The sequence below is a fragment of the Lycium barbarum genome, chromosome 3 (genome assembly GCF_019175385.1).
Source record: "Lycium barbarum isolate Lr01 chromosome 3, ASM1917538v2, whole genome shotgun sequence".
Lineage (NCBI taxonomy): Eukaryota > Viridiplantae > Streptophyta > Magnoliopsida > Solanales > Solanaceae > Lycium > Lycium barbarum.
Window position 1 is genome coordinate 145,317,052 of NC_083339.1, and position 23,640 is coordinate 145,340,691.

General features: G+C 35.8%; 1 protein-coding gene and 1 long non-coding RNA gene across 12 annotated transcripts; one reads left to right on the top strand and one right to left on the bottom strand.

Annotated features, from left to right (window-relative positions):
* Window positions 1–213: 213 nt before the first annotated feature.
* Window positions 214–19,594, top strand: LOC132633351 (MATH domain and coiled-coil domain-containing protein At2g42465-like). Of its 11 annotated transcripts, none has more exons than XM_060349701.1 (6): window positions 217–605; window positions 1,272–1,349; window positions 3,736–4,067; window positions 10,261–10,622; window positions 17,258–17,368; window positions 18,378–19,594. In XM_060349701.1, exons 4-6 carry the CDS (start codon window positions 10,458–10,460, stop codon window positions 19,302–19,304), a joined length of 1,203 nt encoding a protein of 400 aa, XP_060205684.1. In that variant the 5' UTR covers window positions 217–605; window positions 1,272–1,349; window positions 3,736–4,067; window positions 10,261–10,457; the 3' UTR covers window positions 19,305–19,594. The 11 variants fall into 11 exon arrangements, with proteins under 11 accessions (XP_060205690.1, XP_060205692.1, XP_060205684.1 ...); XM_060349705.1 differs by having other exon boundaries at window positions 10,309–10,622; XM_060349706.1 differs by having other exon boundaries at window positions 217–602.
* LOC132633353 (uncharacterized) lies at window positions 11,674–14,813 on the bottom strand. The gene is made up of 3 exons (XR_009579642.1): window positions 14,255–14,813; window positions 13,303–13,368; window positions 11,674–12,103 (listed from the first exon to the last, which is right to left on the bottom strand). It is a non-coding gene; the product is annotated as an uncharacterized LOC132633353 (long non-coding RNA).
* Window positions 19,595–23,640: the final 4,046 nt, after the last annotated feature.

A 23,640-nucleotide genomic window follows, 5' to 3' on the forward strand; every position in this document is an offset into this window, starting at 1 on the left:
TCCCGTGAGTTTGGATGTGGTGGGTTCCACTTTTTTTTTTTTCTTTGTTTTTTTATTATTGGTTGGTGTTTAATATGAGACCCACAATTATTATTTTTAAATATTAGTAGTTGTTTAAAATATGTGGGCCACAATTTTTTTTTTAATTATTAGTAGTTGTTTAAAATATATGGGCCCATAATTTTTTTTTTGGCCCACAAACGGACGACGAAAAGGTGTGGTGCCTGACGACGAAGAAGTGAGGAAACTCACTCTTCTAAATAGTTAGAAAACAAGTACAAGGGCTTAATATAACAATAATTTTCAGCCAGAATTTTGATCTAAATCAATCCAAATCACATCCAAGTGATGTTAAGTTCTTTATTCAACCTCTAAATATCATTTTCAATAATGTCAAACAACACTCGCTTCAAAACAACACAAAAATCAAATTCACTTGAAACACAATCTTCTTAGATGAATTTTTAACAATCTCCAAGAACTCCTGTTCAAAAATGGTATAACTTTTCAGATCTGAAGAAGAAGAAAAGAAGTTGGAGAAAAGAAGAAGAAGAAAGAAGAAAGAAAAGGAGGAGGAGAATAAAAGATGAGAGATGAAAGAGGTGGTATGGATTTTTTTGAATCTTTTTACTTTTAATTATTTATCCTAAACTTTTAATAATTCTCATCTAGGCCCCGTGTAAATTTAACCAGCCTTGTAAAATAAAAGAAAATGAAATCTCTTATTCTTCGTTCCACTCTTATAGAGCCCTTTTAGCTCGTTTTCTCGACTGACTATTACTCAAGAATTTTAACTAATATACTCTGATAATATAAATTCTTTTTACATTATCACATCTCCTACTAAAATACACGATAAATGACCTCTAATAATGATACTCCTTTTTTACTGTCGGTTCGTATAAGACGTTTCTTAATCACAATCCGCAACGTGCAAGCTTGAAAATCACCGTTTTGTAATTGTATTTTTTACTTTTTGATAACCCATACTTTATTTCTCTATGGTCAATTATGAATTACGTTCATTCTTTTTTTTCGGAAAAGGGTCATATTTGCCTCTCACCCATTAAAACTAGCTATGTTTACGTGAAGGGGTAAATATAGCTCTAAAATATAACTAGAGGGGTATATTTATTTGAAAAAGTATAATAATGGACAAATATAGGGTAAATATGACCCTTTTCTGTTCTTTATTGCTTTTGTTGTTTTTTTTACTATTAAAGACTACATTAATGGCTAATGTTTTTGAAACCTGTCTCGTACAATTGCAGGAGTAAACGTGCTGGTAAGCATTAAAACGTGTAACAGAGAGGATTCTTTTGCAGAGGAGCTCAGTTAGCATGGAATTGGTTAGAGTTCTTTCTATCATTTAATCATGCACTTTCTTAATTTAGTGTTTCTTAAGTAATTAATTACCTTGCTAAACGAAAAGGCTTGCCATGCATTTAGGCAAGTGAAAATTAATATAATAGTAAATTTTACCAAAAAGTATAATACAATAGTAAACTAAAGGGAAATTCGTGCTTTTAGTCTCGAAAATATTGATAAATTTTTGATCTTTATCCTTATGATATCTAGTTAAACATGTTTAGTATAGTTCGTTAAAATGTGAAGTTATCATACATTGATTTTTTGAATGCACTCTCGTTTTAAGTAGCTAAAACCTCTATGTGGAAAAGTTATTTATTGCAGATATTCACTGGTACTACAATAAATAGAATCAGTGGATATAGAGCGAGTCCCCCTTCTTGCATCTTTCACAAATCTAAGCAATTATGAATTGTTAAACCATGTAATTGCTCATGTGCTATATTATATTTATGTTGTTACCACTTTTAGGGTGATTATATAACAGATTTCATATATAAAGTGATTAAAAACACATTTTGTTAAATATGTTGTGCCAAATATAGATAACAACGATCAACATTTAAAGATTGGTTTGATTTTGTAAAAAATCGAATTTCAATTTTTAACAATTTGGCTAGGTTTTAAACGAGCTTTGTAATTGAAACAGAAATGCTATGATTTAAATTCACTTTTGGCCATTTTGAAACTCTCAAATCAGCCTATTTTCGGAGTGGTTGGGTGGGTGAGTTGGGTGGTGATGATCGGTGGAATGCCATATGTAGAACTTGTTCTTTCTACTTTCATTCGGGAAATTATTTTTTTCATATAAAAATAAATTATTTTTCTAAAGTAAATATTTCCCAAAACTTTTTGACCAACGAATATGAGAAAATTTAAAAATATTTTCTGAGGAATGTTTTGCTCCATACCAAACGCACCCTAAGTAAAAAAAACAGAGGAGTTTGGGCTGGTTGAGTTACTATTTCTCAAGAGTTTTAACTAATATACTTTGATAATATAAATTCTTTTAACATTATCAGATCTTCTACCAGAAAATATGATAAATGACCTCCAAATAGTGATAATTCTTTTTTACTTTTCTATAAAACATTTCTTAATCACAATCCGCAACGTGCAAGCTTGAAAATCAAGTTTTATAATTGTATTTTTTAACTTTTTGATAATCCGTACTTCTGTATGCTGAATTACGAATTACTGTCATTCTGTCTTTTGCTTTTGTTGTTCTTTTGCCAATTTCTTTATTTTAATAATTTGTATTAACATCATTCTTTCCCTTTAGTAGCTCTGCTCTTATTTGACGCCTTAGCTTAACAATATTCCACGCAAACTCATTGGGAGCTTAAGATAGATTACTGATATAAACAAATTTCTGAATATCTCTGCAACATATCTTTTTCTATCATTACCCTACTCCCAAAGTCATTTTTTCTTAACAACAAGGTCATCTAACTTTCCTTATATCACTTCAAAAGTCACCCAATAATATTTGACCAGCAAAATATGACATGACATTTAGTTTCACATGGACTTTTTCTTTTTTTTCTTTCTCAGTCAGCATTGCAATAAGATCCGACCCCATCCAAACCCATAACCCAAATTAACCCTTATGAACCCTATTCTCTCTTAATTAAAATAGAATTTCACTCTCTTTGGGAAAAAATTGGCCCATCATTTTATTAAAACCGTGTCAATCTTTTTTTCCCCCTTGTCTTAGGCGAAGTCCAGAAGGATTTTGTTAACGACATTAAGTAAATGTAGTTCCTGAAGTCTGGCCATTTCTCGTGACCCACAAATCGTCATAAATCGTACTCCTATCATATATTCGCAGCACTAATAATTAATCAGAATAAGAGCATCCTCGTTTTCTCTAATATTCCATGCAACACCGTCGACATAGTGATTCATTTTCGCATTAAATAATGCTCGTGGGGAAGAGATGAACCCCTTTCTTTGAGATTTCATAACTTTTGATTTCAACACACCAGTAGTTTTCAAGTTCTGAATTTTTGGTGAGAGTAAAAAAGGTTCTCTCGTGATTTTGTCCAACTGAGTAAGGTTAATAAGAGTTAATTTGGATTATGGATTCGGATTGAGTTGAGTCGGGTCTTATTGCCATGTGGACTGAAAAAAAAAGTTCATGTCGACTAAATTAAATGCCATATCTTACTTTGTTGGCCAAAAAATTAACTGTGTGATTTTTGATGTGATATAGAGAAAGTTGAATAACCTTATTGTTAAAAAAAAAAAAAAAAAAACTTTGAGAGATCATTATCCATAATTGGGTGAACTGTACAAATGTATTTAAAACCTATCTCATACAATTATGGAAATAAACTTACAGTCATTAATACAATTGTGTAACAGAGTGGATTCTTGTTGGTGCACAACGTATACTTTTGCATAGCTTGTCCTTTTCCCAAGCTCTGTCTGCTGGTTTGTGTGAGTGAGATGAGTGAAAGGAAAAAAATCTGAACTTTCAAGAAAGCAGAGAGTGTATTGGTTATTGGTTCTTTAGAGGATATTAGAGATCAAAATGGGAAAGAGAAGTAGACCAAGAACAAGAAATTACAAATACTGAAGGAAGAGGCTCTTCTCAAGAATTTCAAAAGAAAGAAACAATGGCTAAGGGAAGAGTGATGAGGATGAAAAATGAACCCACACTAGGGGCTGGTTCATCTCTTCAATCAACACATCTGGTTAAACTCCTCAGTCTTTTTTTTAATCTTTTTGGTTCAGAGTTTAATCTTTAAACTCTAATGACATAAAGATTGTTTCTTTTTTCACTTCACTAGCTTGTTTTCTTTCTTCTCATTTTAAAGGAAAAGGAAAGCACAAAAGCTATAAAGGAAAAGAAAAGGACAAAAGCTATTTTGATCCAAAAATTCTTTTTTGTTGTCCGTTACTAATGGTCACTGCACATGTATATATAGGAAAAAAATAATGTTATTTCATGTGGGGCATGAGTCAACTTTCTAATTGTCATCTTGGTGTGTGGAATAATTGTCTGAGCACGCACTTGTCTCCTTCTCTTCTTTCTAGGAATTTTCATGTGGGGGGCATGACTCTCCACTTTTCAACTATCAGCTTTCTCCTTCTCTTCTTTCTTTTGAACGAGGATTTTCATATCCAATATCAAGATTCTTTCTTTTATCACCATTTTCATTTTTATTTCCATTACCCCCCTTCAAGTTGGAGGGTGAGGTGCGAACCCCCAACTTGTGTAAAAGAAAATGGTGAGAAGGTCCAGGATGGGGTTTAGTGAACAAATCTGCCACTTGAGAAGAAGAGGGAATGAAAGATAAAGAAATTAGGCCATTTAAGTATTGTTGGCGGACGAAGTGACAATCAATGTCAACATGCTTCGTCCGCTCATGAAAGACGGGATTTTTAGCTATGTGTATTGCTGCTTGGCTGTCCGATTGAAGGGAAATTGGAAGTGAGGGTTTGAGGGATAGATCGGAAAGAAGGCGAACGAGCCAAGTCAGCTCAGCAACGACCCTTCTCATCAACCTATACTCAGCTTCGGCCGATGAGAGGGAAATAGAGGGTTGTTTCTTGGATTTCCAAGAAATAGGACTTCCTCCCAAACTAATGAACAAACCACTGACAGATCGTCTAGTATCTTGGCACGTAGCCCAGTCAGAATCACAGAATGCGAGCAATTGAAATGAAGGAGTGTTATTGAGAAAAATCCCTAGACCAGGGTCTGCGAGCAAGTATCGAAGTACGTCTTTTGCCGCATCCATATGTCCATGATGTGGCTTCTGCATATATTGACTCAGATATTGTACGGAGAAGCTCAGATCTGGTCTAGTGTGCGTCAAAAAGTTCAGTTGACCAATCAAACGTCGATATAAAGATGGATCTGGAAGAAGGGTGTCCATTTCAGCTGACAATTTGATTGTGGGATCAAGAGGAGATGTAGCAGGTCTCAAATCATGGCAGTTATACTCATTCAACATCTCTAAAATGAATTTCCTTTGACTGAGAATCAATCCCTGAGGTTCACGGATAACTTCAATCCCCAAAAAGTAGTGTAAGTCACCCAAATCTTTTATTTTGAACTCATTATCCAGAAAAGTCTTTAAATCATCGAGTTCCTCTTTGTTGTTTCCTGTAAGTAATATATCGTCCACGTAAACTGCTATAATGGAAATAGAGGAATCATGACATTTGTCAAATAATGAATAATCGTTTAAAGAATGATGAAATCCTTTGTAACTCAAAGTTGATGTTAGTCTTGAATACCACTGGCGAGATGCTTGTCGAAGACCATATAGAGATTTCTTCAAACGACACACAAGTGTAGGATCAGTCACTTGCAAACCAGATGGTAATCTCATATAAACTTCTTCATCTAAATCCCCATGAATAAACGCATTATTGACGTCCAATTGATAAAGTCCCCAACCCTTTTTAATGGCTATTGCAAGCAGACATCTAATGGTAGTAATTTTGACCACTGGACTAAAAGTTTCAGTGAAGTCGATGCCTTCCTCTTGTATATCACCTCGAACTACCAATCGAGCTTTTAGTCTCTCTAAGGACCCATCAGAATTCAATTTGGTTTTGTAGACCCATTTTGAAGGCAATGCCTTCTTTCCAGAGGGCAATGGGATAAGTTCCCATGTGTCATTTGTAATCAGTGCCTCAAGCTCTTTTGTCATAGCATCTTGCCAACCAGGATATAAAATAGCTTGTGAAAAACTTTTTGGTTCAAAAATTTGAGAAAGAGAATTATGGTATTGTTTGTTAAAATCAGACAAAGCATTAAAAGAGAAAGGAGCTGCAGAAACAGTAGAGGCAAAACAGGAAGAAGTGACATCAGAAAAATGAATAGAATTGCAAACATAGTCATGAAGATAGGCTGGGGTCTGTACAGACCTAGTGGATCTCCTTAAAGTAGATTCAGACTCCGCATGTGGATTAAGGTTATTTGAAACAGTGGAATTTTGAGTTGTACTTAGAGGTAAGGAATGAGTTGTGATAGGGGAATCTGCTGTAGTTGGTGTTTGAGGCTGAGTTGTGACGGGAGAGTGTGTAGTATTTGGTGATTTATTAGGTGATTTAGGGAGACAAGGTTCTGGAGAAATGTCTGAAGGTGTTGAATTTGGTGGGCTATTTGAAAGATCAGGATTATAGCTATTGTCAATGTCCATCAAAGGGAAAATAGAATCAGTGTCTTTTAAGGAACTGAAAGGGTATATTTCCTCATGAAATACCACATCTCTAGAAATAAAGAACTTTTGTGTATGTAGATTAAGCAGCTTATATCCCTTTTTCCCAAAAGGGTAACCAATAAACACACAAGGTTGTGCTCTAGGTTCCAATTTTGTCCTTCCATGGGATAAAGTAGATGCAAAGCAAAGGCAACCAAAACATTTTAAGTGTGAATATGTAGGAGGGTGACCAAAAAGTTTCTCATAAGGTGTTTTGAAAGATAAGATTCTAGTAGGACACCTATTTATCAAGTATGTGGCTGTCATAAGGCAGTCCCCCCAAAACTTAGTTGGAAGGTGAGATTGGAATAACAGGGCTCTACAAACCTCTAATAAATGTCTATGTTTCCTTTCAACCACACCATTTTGTTGTGGTATGGCAACACAAGAAGTTTGATGAATTATGCCTTGAGAAGAAAAAAATGAAGATGTTTCGAAACTGGATCCTAATTCCCAAGCATTGTCAGACCTAACAATTTTCACCTTTTGTCCAAATTGCCTTTCTACTATTGCAAGGAATGATTTTAAAACGGAGAATGCATTGGACTTAGTAGACAATAGAAAAGTCCAAGTACTTCTAGTGAAATCATCTACTATAGTTAGGAAATACTTGTACCCATCATAGGTAGGTGTTTTGTATGGTCCCCATGTGTCAATGTGTATGAGATCAAAGCTTTGCTTAGTGGAAATATTACTGTTAGGAAAAGGCAATTTGCTTTGCTTTGCTAATGGACAAATGGAACAAGGAAACACAAATTTAGAACAAACATTGAAAGAAATTCCATTGATATTCTTTATATTTGACAAAGGTATGTGGCCCAATCTATGATGCCATAGTCTACTCTTAACATCCGAAACTAAACTACAATTGAAGCTGGATGAAACATCCTTTAGGGAATTAACAACATAGCTAGGAAACTTGACACTAGAACTTGGAAGTAAATTAGTTTTTGGATTGCTATTGTTGAGAAGATAGAGTCCTTTTTGGGTTTTACCAAGCATCATGGGGCTCCTCATTGAAGGGCCCTGCATATAGCAATGAAAAGGAGAAAAAATCATGAAATTAGAAAGCTGCTTGCATAATTTGTGGACTGACAAAAGGTTAAAATGAAAGCTAGGAATAAAGAGAACATTACGTATGGTAAGATTAGAAAATAGCTTCATGGATCCATACTGAGAAACAGAAACTTTTTGAGAATTTGGCAACTTGACAAAGATAGGATAGGGGAGAGTTCTCATGTTGATAAAAAAATCTTTTATGTAACTCATGTGCTCTGTAGCACCAGAGTCAATGATCCAAGTCTTGTTAGTAAATTTTGAAACATCAATTTTTGAAAAATCAATTTTGGAATTTAAAGAAAATGGACTTAATCTTATACCAGCACAGTTTGCATTTGCTATGACATCAGAACTTGTGGACTGATCCTCTGTTTTCACTTGTTTCAACATCTGCATGATTTGAGTTAACTGTTCTGGACTGAGTAGTTTTCCTTGCTCATTAGAGTAAGCAGCAGCAATAAATGGATCTCCAGAATCCTCATTGTAAGACACAACATTGCTTTGAGCAGATTTTTGGTAATTTCTTTGTTTGGTGAACTTAAAATTGGGTGGAAAACCATGTAGTTTATAACATTTCTCAATAGAGTGTCCAGATTTCTTGCAGTACTTGCAAACAGAGTTAGAATTTTTGTTGTCATAAGTTCCCCTTTGGACTCTATAGTCAGTTGTGAAATTTCTTTGTCCGGTGGTTTTTTGTTGTGTAACAGCAAAAGAAGACGATTCTCCAGGGAATTTAGGGGTATTTTGCATTTCCCTTTGTTTCTCCTCTTGTACCAAGAGGGCATAAGCATTAGCAATAGTGGGAAGGGGTGAAATCATGAGTATATTTCCCCTTGCCCCACAGAAAGAGTCATTCAATCCCATCAAAAATTTGACTAATCTTTCATCCTGTTTAAATTTTACATTCTTTTCTTTTGCTCCACAGGAACAAATATAAGAATAAGGAATAAAAGAGTCCAAGGTATCTAATTCATCCCACAAACGTTTGATTTTGGTGAAGTAAGTTGCAACATCAGATGAGCCTTGCACAAGGTCACTAAGTTCTTTTTGAAGTTGGTATAATCTAGCTCCAGAACTTTGTCCAAATCTGGCTTCAAGTTCAGCCCAGATATCTTTAGCAGAGTGATAATATAGGACACTTTCAGATATGTCCCTTGAGAGTGAATTTAATAACCAAGAAATAACCATATTGTTGGATCTAGACCATGAAGCATGAAGATCAGATCCAACAGTAGGTTCAGCAGTAGTTCCATCAATGAAACCTGCTTTATTCTTAGCAGTGAGGGCAATCCACATAGCCCTTTTCCACCCCCCAAAGCTTTTCCCATCGAAAATAATATTAATAAGTAAGGCACCAGGTGAATCAGATGGTGCTATGTAAAAAGGATGAGATGAATTAATGATTTCAGTAACAGAAGTATTCCCAACTGCAAGAGTAACATGAGTCTCAAGAGTTGGTTCAACCATGTTTAAAAAAAAATTAAACAGAAGACAAGATTAAAAAAAAACAAAAAAGAGTGATTTTAATCACTGCTCTGATACCATAAAGGAAAAGGAAAGCACAAAAGCTATAAAGGAAAAGAAAAGGACAAAAGCTATTTTGATCCAAAAATTCTTTTTTGTTGTCCGTTACTAATGGTCACTGCACATGTATATATAGGAAAAAAATAATGTTATTTCATGTGGGGCATGAGTCCATTTTCTAATTGTCATCTTGGTGTGTGGAATAATTGTCTGAGCACGCACTTGTCTCCTTCTCTTCTTTCTAGGAATTTTCATGTGGGGGGCATGACTCTCCACTTTTCAACTATCAGCTTCCTCATTCTCTTCTTTCTTTTGAACGAGGATTTTCATATCCAATATCAAGATTCTTTCTTTTATCACCATTTTCATTTTTATTTCCATTACATTTTCTGTGAAAACCAAAGGTTGTGTTGCATGTTACATTAACTTAGATGTGTTAACCTATTTTAGAGGTGCAATAAGTTCAAAAAGTTGTGTTGCATGTTACATTAACTTGGTTTTCATGTTTTTTTTTTTTTTTTTTTTTTAGTGAAGGAACGATAAAGACTTCATTCACTAAGTAGTGTTATAAAGATTATGCACAGAAGTGCTATAGTGTTGCGTTTAAAAAAGAAGGGCAATGCCCTGTTGTACTAACTGAACAAAAATTATTTCCTATACTAGAAGCTGAATTACAGCTACAATATGTATTGAGCGTGAAGTGGGGTTTTGGTGGTTTACAGCTTATTAATAGGTGTTTTGGGTTTTTGTGAGCTGGCATAGCATGTTAAGTAGTGCAGTAGTATTCAGTGGCAATTATTTAAGCTAAAATAATAAGGAGCTTAAAATTGATTAGAGATTTAAAGCTAAGGAATTTGGAACAATTATTTAAGCTAAGATAATAGTTAAAATGGGCCGAAGGGAGTAATAGTTTATATTTCTCATATGTCAAACTTTAGTAATACTCCATGCAAACCATAATAAGGAGCTTAAAATTGATTAGAGATTTAAACGAAAATTTTGTATCATTGCTTTATTAAGGACAACATGAAAATAATATCACACATCCTGAATCACTTTCATACCAATTTTAGAAGCAAAATTGCAGGCAATTGACACGTGTAACAACTTTCTTGGCTGGACAATGTTCTTGCAGAGCATAGTACTCTGTTGCCTCAAAGCTCAGTAATTGCTGTTGAGTGTGAGAGGGAGAAAAAAAAATTGAACTTTGAAGAAAACAAAGGGAACAAAAAGAGTGTATTGGAATATTGGGTCTTTGAAAACTAATAAAAAAAAAACACAGAAATGGGAAAGAGGGGAAGATCAAGAAAGGATCAAACACAAAAATATCCAAGTGTTGAAGGAGCACCTTCTCAAGAATCTCAACAACAAGAAACAATGGCTTTGTTATGGAGTGGAAGAGTGACAAGAATGAAACAAGAACCCACAATAGGCACTGGTTCAGCTCTGGTAAACTCTTCAGCTCTGCATTTTTGTGATAATATCATTTTTTTTTTTTGGTTGTGGGGGTGAGGGTGTTCAGAGAAAATAAAAATAAGGGGTTATAATTTTTGAACCCTAATGACTTGAAGATCATTGCTTTTTTTTTTTACTTCACGTCCTTGTTTGCTTAACACTCATGGTGTTGTTTTTTGCTGTGTTAAGGTTGTTGCATGTAACATAACATTAACTTAAATGTGTTAAAGAGGAAATGTTTTTTAAGGATATGTGCACTGTTCTAGAGTGCTAGGGCTAAAATTGCAAATGACTTTTGGATAGGTCATGTGGGTTCCAAATTCCAATTGTTCCCTACGATTAAGTCCGACTTTTAAGGATTCCTCATGCTGGAGTAAGGGTCCTTGGACAAGTTGTCTCTGAGATTGTGTTTTGTGTCTAGCCATAAGGAGATGCTACTACTTAATGTGTGCCTCGCACTTTAAGAGGGATGGATTTCCATGTCCTAGAAGGTCGAGGAGCTCTGGTGGCTTGCTCAGGCAAAAGTTTTGATAGTGAAACTTTTGTCCATAAGGTGTGTGGTTGTCGAGAAAGTGCTGAAGCAGAGAGGAGCGCAATATTGTTCACCCTCAGTTTTTGTATCCCAAGGCCTCCCTGGTGCTTAGTACGGGTGACAGCGTCCCAATTTAGGAGATGTATTTCTCGATGGGATTCAGTAGATAGCCATAAAAATTCGTTGTCAACGTTCTAGGAACTGAATGATATTGTTGGGAATGGCAATGTACTGCCGAACATGGTTTGGTAGGTGATTTAGTGTTGATTTAATTCATGTGGCTCTTCCTGCCATTGTCAAAAACTTGCTCTTCCTGCCATTGTTAAAAACTTAGTTTTCCTTCCTGATAGGCGGATCTTAAAATGGTCAATTAGGAACTGGAATCTTTTTGTCACGACCTAGCCCCGTGGGCCGCGACTGGTGCCCTACTTGGGCACCCAAACGGACATACAAACTAAATCATCATTTTTAAACAGAGTTGAGAACGAATATTATCAAACGCATTCAAGTATATAGCAGAAGCCGACAAGGCTATATTTCAATATTTAGATAATTTCCAGAAAAATTTCGGCAGAGTTTCCTTTGTTTTACAGACTATCCAAATTAACCCTGCGCACAGATAATACCAACAATGACCACCCAGGGCCAACAAAGCAACATTTAAACATATGCGGACCGGCCGCCGCGGCGAATGGGATCGCCCAAACACAACATATACACGCATCCGTACAGAAAGACCCCAACCCACAAATATGTCTACAGACCTCTAAACAGACCGACGGAATCATATAACGGGACAGGGCCCCGCCGTACCCATGAACGAGAATATATATATATACAGTAGTGACAGACTGTACCAAAAGATGGGCTCTGAATAAAAGAGCGCTCCAAATGGCAGAAAAGATATCCTAGACGGACGGATCAGCAAACCTGTCGTCGGTACCTGCGCGGCATGAAAACGCAGCCCCCGAAGAAAGGGGGTCAGTACGAAATATGTACTGAATATGTAAAGCCTGAATTACAGAAACAAAATCATAACTGGTACAGAACGTACAGAAAAAGTGAGTAGAAAATCCAAAGTATCAAATACATATCTTCAAAACATGCGGAGTGTGTACAGAAACATATGTCATATCAAATCCGGCCCCTGCCAAGGGACTCGGCAAACAGAACGTGGCCACCCTCCCGACGCTGGTGCCACAACACAGAAGAATCAGAATAGGGGCATAACCCCGTAACATAGTATATCCTATCAGATGGCCATGGCAAATCATATCAGAACATGTGTACATGGCACAGCATACTCCACAAACCCATGTACACGTATACCTGCCCCCTCACATCGAGGCACGGCGAACAATGCAGAGGATTACGCTTGACAACATATCCTGGCCCGGGCTCAGTGTGGGAAACATTGGGGCATCCACGAATAGAGTAGTGAGAAACTAAATGCAGTTAAAATATCATAAATATTTTCAGAGACTCGATGAGGCATATCAATGACAAATCAATTCAATGAAGTCAGACGGGATCATAATAAGTGAGTTTCGGATGTCATAATGAATTACAGAAGCATACCTTTCTGAAGTCGTTCCGAGTGCCAAAACAATTTATAAGACTTAATGAATTATTTAAAACAATTTTTGTTTAGTAGTTAAAAGAGTAGTCATATGCATAAAATCATTATCATAAATTCAAACATAAGTAAAATGATCATATTTGAAATTCGAAATGATAATCATACCAAATTCTTTCAAAAGTCGTCTGAATTACATAAAGGAAAGTCGCGGGACCCACGAACGGGTATCGACCCGAATCGGGCCCGCTCATGGAAAACATACTCATTATACATCATGCAAACTCTTATGAAAATATTGGAGCAATCCGAGCCTTTATGCAAAAGATATGGCATTTCGTAGTTACGGAATTCTTTAAAACAACTTTTTGTACAAAGTTTGGAAATCAATGCTTTCGAAGACACAATTGTTCATACTTCATCACAACATACATAAGAATGCCAAGAAATATATATAAGGATCATAACGTGCTCGGATTTCGAATTTGGAATTTCCTCGAGGCTCGTGATATAACCTATTGAAAACTAAGGCATGCCAAAAGAAAGAAGGGTTGCGCTTTACATACCTCGTACGCACTCCAAGATAGCCAATCTAAAGTAAATTCCAATCTACGCCTCGGGCTCCCCAAGGTCTACAAATATGCCAACGAATATCCAATATTAAACATAGGCACTTAAGCCATTCATTCCAAACTAACATTAAATTCTACAGAAAATTCGGCAGCACTTCCCCTGTAAATAGGCCATCCCGAGAATTTAACTCGCTCAAAATCAACAGCAACAACCACAATAACCAACCTAGCAACTCCAATAACCAATCCGAAAGACAATATTACATTAATACTCTCTTTTTCATCATTCGACAACTTTCCAAATATTCAATTCAACGGCTTACCTTCAAGCCAACATCAACGCCTATACATTCAAATACTAACCCAAACCCATACTAACAACATTCAAGAACATTCTAAACAATTCACATAATATTTCCAACGATCCAACAATTTCTCCAAATTGGGCCGAAAACAGCCCCTAAACTATAACATAACGATGCCCGAAATTCTAACGAACACTTACAACACACCAAGCAGCCCATATACACTTCTTACGACTTATTTCATGCCATCTTTTCAGCAAATTTCAGGGAAAATACAACAGCAGCCACACGACACCACATCATCTATCCATATGCAAGTAAATCACATTATTATCTCTATAATCCTTACAACAACCCACAACAATTTTAACTCCAACTCTAACCATTAAATTCCTTCATTCTCATCACATAATCTATGATTACAACAACCAAAATATTAATTCAAATCAACCCATCAAATTTCAATTAAAAACAGCCCTACGGCATTCAACAACATTCCAACATTCGTGCAATTCATGTTACCAAGTTACAACTATGCTTCAACATCAAGATACATAATTTCACACATACAATTTACATTTGCATATTCCCCACACGTCCAACTTCATCATCAAACACATAGAAAAATGATCAACTCTTACCTTAACAAGTTGGCTTTTTCCACTTAGCTAGAATTTGTGAAATGAACTAATACTTGTTCTTGTTGCTCCAAATGAATTCTCCACGTTATTATCACCTTCCTAAGGGCTGAAATACCTAGAAAATCTGATTTTTGGATCAACAAATTTGAGCTCCAATTTTGCTAGCCATGGCCGAATGCCATGGCTTATGCTCTCTCTCTCTCTAGCTTGTATATCAACGTTTCCTTCACGTATACACCATATTAAACCTTTAATCCAAATTGATAACATGAGTGGGAGGTTGAAATTACCTTTAGCAATCAGAATCTTCAAGAATCTTGTTCCTCTTTCCAGCTGCTTGCTTAACAACACACAAAAAAAAAACTTAAGCTACAACTTCTCTTTAACTAATATCATGTCAAGGGTCTAGGATTTAGCTTATATGATGGCTCAATTAGAAAGGGGGTTTGGGAGAGAAAATAAGGGTTTTGGATCTGTTTTAGGTCGTGTGAAATGATATAGGGCAAAGTGGTGACTTATCTATTGAGTTTAATGGGCCTCATGGGCCGAAATGTGAGTGTTTGGGTCGGATCCAAACTTGCTGCCCTGGCAGCCCAACTTACATCGTCCATATCTCCTTATCCCGATATCACCACTGAATATGTAAAGCCTGAATTACAGAAACAAAATCATAACTGGTACAGAACGTACAGAAAAAGTGAGTAGAAGTTGGGCTGCCAGGGCATCAAGTTTGGACCCGACCCAAACACTCACATTTCGGCCCATGAGGCCCATTAAACTCAATAGATAAGTCACCACTTTGCCCTATATCATTTTGACGAGCGGTTTGTTGCATTACAAACTAGACTCGATGAACTTCATATTAGGCTTTTGAAACACCTTAAAACTCCTCATATTCAAGGAGATATGCCTCCTACAATATAGACTAAAATCGGGTCCGAAATTTTACTGAAGTTGTTCCGATTCATTTCGTTTAACTTCTAATCCTCTTCCAACCTTATGTAACCTCTTATGCATACATATACACACTTATATACATCAATAAAAATCCATATACACATCTCGAAGGGTCCAGAGACTCACAATAACCTTAAACATAACTAGAGAACTCACAAAACTTTGACGAAACTCCAATCGCAAAAGTATATTCATATCTTTTGTCCACCCTCTATATCATTACTAATAATCTCAAATACTTTAAAAGGTCACTCGCATTACTTCATATACATACTCATAGCGCGATTCCACACCCTTTAGGTAACCGTGTCGCCTTGGGATACTTAAGGAAACCATGTATATATAACGATATTCTTACTAACTCGATTAACTTTCCTTGAACCTTCTTAACTCATTCTTTCTTGTTTTAATACAAGTAGCACAGATTATTATGGAGTGTAACACTTTTCTAGTTGGTCGACTAGTAAAAAGTGGTAACCCAAGTATCGGCCAAAACTGATACCCTCCTTCATGCTAATGGATGATAGCACAAAATTTTTATCACTAGGAGAAGTATTTTTTGAAAAGAAAATTTTTGATTTAGGAAAATTTATTTTTTGCCCTGAAATTTCTGTTAAATTTGTTGAGGGTATCGATAATGGCGTGACATGTCCCAGTTGTAATTATTGAGACTAGAATTATATCATCTAATAGCAATGGACCATTACAGCAAATTTTTAATGGGAGCCACTTGTGGCTCGCGACCTGTGATTCAATATGCCTGGAAAAAAATCAAGAGACATGATAAACAGATAAGGGGAGAGTGGATCGCCTTGGCATATCCCTCGGGTAGGGGTAGAAAAGGGCGTACATGTACCATTTAAAAGAATGGCTATGCTAGTAGTTGTTACACAGGACATGAAGAGCTATAAAAGACGATAGAATATGGAAATATTGTAAAGCCATGTGAACAAAAGACCATTCAAGTCGGTCAAAAGCCTTTCCAAGGTCTAAATTTAGAAGTATATTAGAAACTTTCCAGATTTAGTTCTTAGGAAATTAACTATTGCTTGTACAATTATGGCGTTGTCACAAGCTCTCTTACCCTTTTGGAAGCTTTTTTGGGTAGGGCTAATGATTGTATCAAGGTAAGGTTTTAGATGATTGACTATTGGCTTTGTAATAATCTTATAAACAGTATTACATAAGCCAATAGGTTGGTATTGGCTAATCATATGAGCACTAGAAACCTTAGGAATTAGACACTGATGAGTTCTATTAACAGTAGGAGGAATAGCACTGTCTCTGAATATACTTGTTGGCAAAAAGAGGTAACTGAAGACCCTCTATGTTTCCAATATTTTGATAGAAAAAAGGATGTAAACCATTGGGGCTCGGGACCTTTAGCGGTTTAAAAGATTTGAGTGCAGTAGCAATCTCAATTCAGAGAGTGGGCAGTTGAGAGTCAATATGTCAGCGTCCGAAAAAATATTTGGCAGTGGGGGTAGTAAGGAAGTGTTGGACATATGGTTGGCATGGTTGGTGAAAAGTTTTTTTGTTTTTATTTTTGTTTTTGGTGAAAAAGATTTTGGAAATGATCAAGAATGAAAGTGTAAATTTCATTTTGATTAGAGATCCATTCTCCAGATTGTGTTTTTAGATTTAATATGTGATTTCGCCTTCGTTTATGGAGGGTCGATAAATGGAAAATTTTAGTGCTTGTGTCACCTTTGTTTAGCCAAGTGATACGCTATTTAAGTTAAGTGATACGCTATTTAAGTTTCCAAAATCTTCTTCTAACTTAAGAAGATTGTTATATTCAGTAGTAAGAGTCCTTTCAATATTTTGAAGAAAAAAGCTGGTGGGGTAATGAATTGAACTCTGGATACCTGAGACGTCGAAGTAGAGTTTTCTTTTGGTGAAAAATATTCCCAAAGCAAGATTTATTCCAATGGGTCACTTCGTTATTCGTCTACTATAAAGCTGCTTATTTGGTTTTCCTATAAGCCCCTACTTAGACAAATAGACTTGCATCAACTAACTGCCTATTCCTTTTTGTTTTGACAGGATTTTGTGCCTTCACCATCCCGTCCTCAAACCCGCACTTATTTGAAGGCAGTCATGGATAATTGTAGGTTTAAGACTGCTACGCCAAGGTCTCCAGTTCGAAATGTTAAGGTACCCTATCGAAACTTCTCAAACTATTTTTGGACAAGTAAGAGTGAACTTTCGTTATTAAGAGTAGTACACGGAAGGTGTTAAATATGTACAGTAAATTTTTTACAAAAAACTCTTCAACTAAGAGAGTCTATGAAGTCTACACAAGTGTACAAACCACTGTCCAAGGACATATTGAACCAAAAATTCAAGAACTGCAAACATCTAAAGTTCAAGTAACTTATAGTTGTGGCTTTGTCTTCAAAAATTTTGTCCGTCTCCTTCCCGATATCAAATAAAATACAAGCTGGAATGATCTTCCAAAGGTTTCTTTTCCTTCTTTTCAACTTTTTGTCCTCTCCAGCTATCGGAACTGCTTTAACCGATTCTTGGTATAGTCTATTTCACTCCAGATATGCTTCATTAGGAATATACACCATTTTTCCGAAACGTAATTACACTTCTGCTAGGCAGCTTGATTGCTTGTTTCTGCATATTATCATGAGTAAGACAAGCCTCGTGAGAGGCTATCCATTGAAAGGATGCTGCCCAGCGAGGTGCTTTAGATCTCCAGGTCATCTTTCATGGAGAGATTTGTTCTTCCTCAGAGTGACAGCAAGATTTAACTGAAAAGATCTCATCTTTGCTTGGGACTATTTTGAGGTGATCGGTGTTGTTCACGTCCATTTTTAGTTTCTTTAAACTGCACAGTAACTGTGCCCCTCATCAACTTCCTAAAAGGGCAGCCGGGTGCACTAAGCTCCCGCTGCACGAGGAAGGGCCGGATGACATGGGTCCGTCAACTTCCCAGTCAAACATATTTTTTCGTGTATTGTTACAGAAGATAGTTGTGTGATGGAGTACATTACTTTGGATGTGACTGTAGAATGATGCTAGATGAGTAATTATCTTTAATCTTTATATTGCTGAACATTTTTCTGCAGTCCGTTCTAGTAAAGTTGAAATGGCTAATGATATATACTTTGATTTATTAATGAAATTAGTCTAAATATCGTGTCTTATTCTTCAGGCATCGCACCCTTCCAGTGCTACTGCTCATCTTATCTCTGGAATTTCTAAAGCAATAAATGAAAAGGCTGATGATTCCGTGCAACAATCTATTCTAACTAACCATGGTGCCCTGGGTGGGGAAAATCAGAAACAGGGGCAACACACTCAAACAGCTCCTTCTTTCCCTGAAGTTGTAATGGAGAACAATGCAACCGTAAGTAAGGCTGATGTTGTGTCCAATGCTAATGTCCCGGAACCACAAACCAGAAGTGGCCAGAGTGGTGCGCGTCCAACAAAATCCATGAGTCTTAACCTTACAAGGGTAGCTGCACTAATGAATGACTATTTATCTGATCCTGATGAGATTGAATCAAGACCTGGTGACCTGTCAGTCATTAACGGGTATAGGGTTAAGCAGGAATCAGCACCTATCCTGGAGAAGATTTTCCAGAAGCATGGTGATATTGCAAGGCATAGCTCTTTCACTTCAACAATTTGTTCATCACTCCTGGAGTTTGTTTGCGACATCTATAAGAAGTTGGAGGAAACAGATTTCCTAAGTTTAACCCCCAAGGAGATCCAATCCATGCTTGCTGAAGTTAGAGATCTCGAATCTGCTGCCAAAATAGATGTTGGGTGGCTCAGTCAAAGGTTGAACAATATCTCTCAGGCCAACCAACTTGTACATGACAGTTGCAAACTTAAGGAGGCAAAAACTAGGAACCTTGTAGTGATGGAGACATACAAGAAGGAACAGGATGAATTGAAGAAAGAGTTAGCCGCTTGCATCGCAACATGCCGTGTTTTGCAAGAAAAAATCAGCAAAAAAGAGGATGAGTTTGGCATCGCGCGTTCTGAAAACGAAAAGATCATGCAGCAGTTTGAAGACTCGAAGGCTAAGGTGAAAGGTTTCCTCAAGAAGCCCTTGGTCCATGACCTTCTTTGAGCAGCCTGGTATTTGTGGTTGTTTGTCTTGTATAGGACGTTGTAAATGGTCCTTTTCACTAATTTTTAATCCCCTTTGCTTATAAGAGGAATCCTATTATTCCATATATGACAATTCTTATTTTCAACCCTTGAATCATTAGGCCCTAACTGCATGAGTTGCAGAAGAACTGAAACAGAAAAAGAATGACCAGTTTTATTTGCCACTGAGGATTGGAATGAGCAGAGATGTAGAAACTCTTATAGCAGCTGCATTGCTCTCCAATTAAGAGAACAAATGTTGATACTTGAGTTCTTTTCTCCTTATGATTCATTATTTCCTGCAAACTATCTGATCGTGTCTACTCTTTTGCCATATCCAGAGCATCCATTGCTTCACAAGCTGCAGGAATAATCTTGCTTCTACTTCTTTCCATTTCAAATTTCTTCATGTGAATTTTAAAACTTAAGTTGGAGCTACAGTGCAGCAACTAAGCTTAAGTCATTCTTGTTTTCTGAAACGCAAGATTTCTCACTTTGATGTGCCACCACTCCTCGGTCAGTTCAAACAATTGGCAGATTTTGTTGGTTATTTTGATGGTAGCTTTAGGTTTTTTTTCACCCTTAATACTCCTTTCATCCCATTTTAGCGGTAGCTTTAGTTTTTTTCATGCTCATTAAGAAAATAATAAATGAAAGATATAGTTTACGAAGTTACCTTATTTGTTAGATTTTTTTTAAAATTGAGTAGTATTAAAAAATCTACTTCTTTAATGTTAAATGTATAGTTGAAATAATGACAAACTTGTGTCTTATTTGGGGAAGTTACTATTATTATTATTTATTTATTTTTATAAGAAATTTTGGGACAATTATTTTAAATTAAAACGACAGTTAAAATGGGATAGAGGGAGTAGTAGTTTATATTTCTCATATGTCAAACTTAGCTAGCATTTGACCATAGATTTTGGATAAGATTTTGAAAATTTATGTTCAAAGATCTGTTTGGCCATGAAATTTGAACAAATTTTTGAAAATCTATCTTCAAAATATTTTCAAGTTCCAAAAACCAGTTTTTGGGAGAAATTTCATTTCCACTCACAAAACTTTAAATTATTTTTTTTTCAAGTAAAATGCATGTTCAAAAACAACTTCAAGATTCAAAATCACAACTACAAAAACTCAAATTTTTAAGTTTCAACCTCAAAATCTATGATCGTTAAGTAATACTCCATGCAAATCATAACAAGGAGCTTAAAATTGATTAGGTATTTAAACGAAAAATTTGAACATGGCTACAACATTTCATTTATTTGCCGGTCTCTACAAACGTTTTATTAAGGACAACATTAATGTTAGACGCCCTCAAAATTCAAATAAGTTTTATGTTCCCTCCGTTTCAATTGATGTGAACTCATTTGAATGAGCACGGAGTTTAAGAAAAAAAAGAATGACTTTTAAACTTATGGTGTAAAATGAAGCACATATATTTTATATGACTATAAATCATTGCATAACATTAAATTGTTTTCAAATATAGAAAGGGGTCATTCTTTTTGACACGGACTAGAAGGAGTACAATTTTAGAAAGTAAAACTACAGGCAATAGACACGTGTAACAACTTTCTTGGCTGTACAATGTTCTTGCAGAGCAGGAGTACTCTGTTTCCTTTACCAAAGCTCAGTAGTTGCTGTTGAGTGTGAGAGAGAGAAAAAAAAAATGAACTTTGAAGAAAACAAAGGGAAAAATAAGAGTGTATTGGAATATTGGGTCTTTGAAAACTAGTAACTAAAAAATACAGAAATGGGGAAGAGGGGAAGACCAAGAAAGGATCAAACACAAGAAAATTCAAGTGTTAAAGGAGCCCCTTCTCAAAAATCTCAACAACAAGAAACAATGGCTTATTTATTGAGTGGAAAAGTGAAAAAGATGAAACTAGAACCTAAAGTAGGCCATGGTTCAGCTCTAGTAAACTCTTCAGCTCAACATTTTTATGATCATGTCTTCTTCTTCTTCTTCTTTTTTTTTTTTTTTTTTTGGTTCAGAGAAAAATAAAATAAAAGGGCTTGTTATCTTTAAACCCTAATGACTTAAAGATTGTTTCTTTTTTACTTGTTTTTCTTGGTGTTGTTTTTTGCTGTCTTTGATGTATTGCATGCTACATTAACTTCAATGTGCTAAGAGCATGTGTATGACTTATGAGACATATTGAAAATGATTCTTTCTTCAAAGTAATTCTGAACTGCAAAAGTTAAGAGCATGGGTATGACTTATGAAACATATTGTTTTCTAGGGAGTTTTGGCTAGTATCATTACATAAATGCTAAAGTAAGCATGATATCATAGGTTATATATTCACTCTGCTTTGATATTTGAGAAGGGTAAAAATTGAGAGAGGAACAGGACAAAGCAAACTGAAATCATCATGTTTTGGTTTTTATTCTGTCAATAAAAGAAATGGTGATATCATTAGAAGCCATTTTCTGTAATGCAAAGGATATCTGTGGTCCTATTTCGTTTATCATTAGCATGTTATTTGCTCCAAACTATTTTGTAATGTACATAAGCTACACATATAAGTTTGGGCTTTTGAACTATATTGCTTGTTGTTCATCAAAGTAATATTCTATTGCTTAGAAGTTAGATTACGTTATGTAAAATGGTTCAGTTCATGTCAAGTTCACCTACTATAAAGTTCCTTAGTTTTCTTAATCCCCTAGATAGACAAATAGACTTGCATCAACTAGTTGCCTGATCCTTTTTTTGTTTTGACAGGGTTTTGCGTCATCAAAGGCTTCACCATCCCGTCCTCAAACTCGCAATTATTTGAAGGCAGTCATTGATCAGTGTGAGTTTAAAACTGCTACGCCAAGGTCTCCAGTTCGACATGTTAAGGTACACTATTGAAACTTTTTCAAACTCCCTTGATAAGTATGACTGAATTTTCATTCATATATAGTAGCACCAAGAAGGTGCTAAACATGTGATAGCATATGGATGGGCAGTTCCATCTCCTATCAATATGTACAGCTAAAATTTACAGTAACACTCTTCAAGTAAGAGAGTCTATGAAGTCCACACAAGAGTACGGACCACTATCCAAGAACATATTGAACAAAATTTCAAGCAAATAGTTTTGGCTCTGTCTTCAAAAATATTGTCCGTTGCCTTTCAGGTTATCCAAAAAAATATAAGCTGGAATCGCCTTCTTAAGGCTTCTTTTCCTCCTTGTCAGCTTTCTGCCCGCGCCAGCTACCCCTGCTTTAACTGATTCTGGTATTGTCCATTCACACCAGATATGGTTAGGAATAGACACTGTACTTCCCAAGGATAATTGTGCATCTATTGGTCAGCTTGATTGCACATTATAATGAGTACGACAAGCCTCATGAGAGGCTATTCATTGAAAGCTTGCTGCCCTGGAAGATGCTTTGGATTGGTTGATCATCTTAAATTGGCAGATTTGTTCTTCCTCTCTTAATCTAAATAGCAAGTTACAACTGACAAGATCCCATCTTTGCTTGTGGGACCCTTTTGAAGCGATTGTTATTGTTCTCATCCTTTTTAGCTTATTTAAACTAAACAGTAACTGTGTCACTCGTCAACTTCCCAGTCAAACATATTCCATCCGAAATTATTACAGATGATAGAGAAATATAGTTCAGTGTCCGACATGCCAAAGCTTTTAAATAACTTCGAGTATGACTCTGTAGAATGAGGTTAGGGACATGAGTATTTCTCTTTAATTCTTATACAGGTGAAATGTTTTTCAATGGTCCTTTTAAATGAAGTTAGAATGGCTTACAGTGTATAATTTTCATTTGTGAACAGTCTAAACTTCGTTTCTTATCCTACAGGCGTCGTATCCTTCAAGTGCTACTTGTGATTTTCCTGCTCAAAAAACACCCTCTTTCCCTGAAGTTGAGAACACTGCAACAGTAAGGAGGCAAAAGCCATATACCTTGTAGTGATAGAGACAAAAATGAAAGAAAGGGAAAAGTTGAAGGAAGAGTTAGCTGCTTTGCAAGAAAGACTTCGCAAAAAAGAGGATGAGCGTGGCATTGCGCAGTGTGAAGACGAAAGGATCATGCAGCGCATTGCAGATTCGAAGGCCAAGTGTTGACACCCAATTTTGTCCCGCCTCTCTTCCAAAATACCCATTTATGCTCCTAACATTTTGTGGAAAAATAAAAAATATATATATTGTATTTACTATGATTATTAGCCTTTTATCAAAATCGGGGCTTCATTATTATATTTCAGTTACTTATTATTATTATTATTAATATTATTATTATTATTATCATTATTATTATTATTATTATTATTATTTATTACTATTATTATAATTCACAAT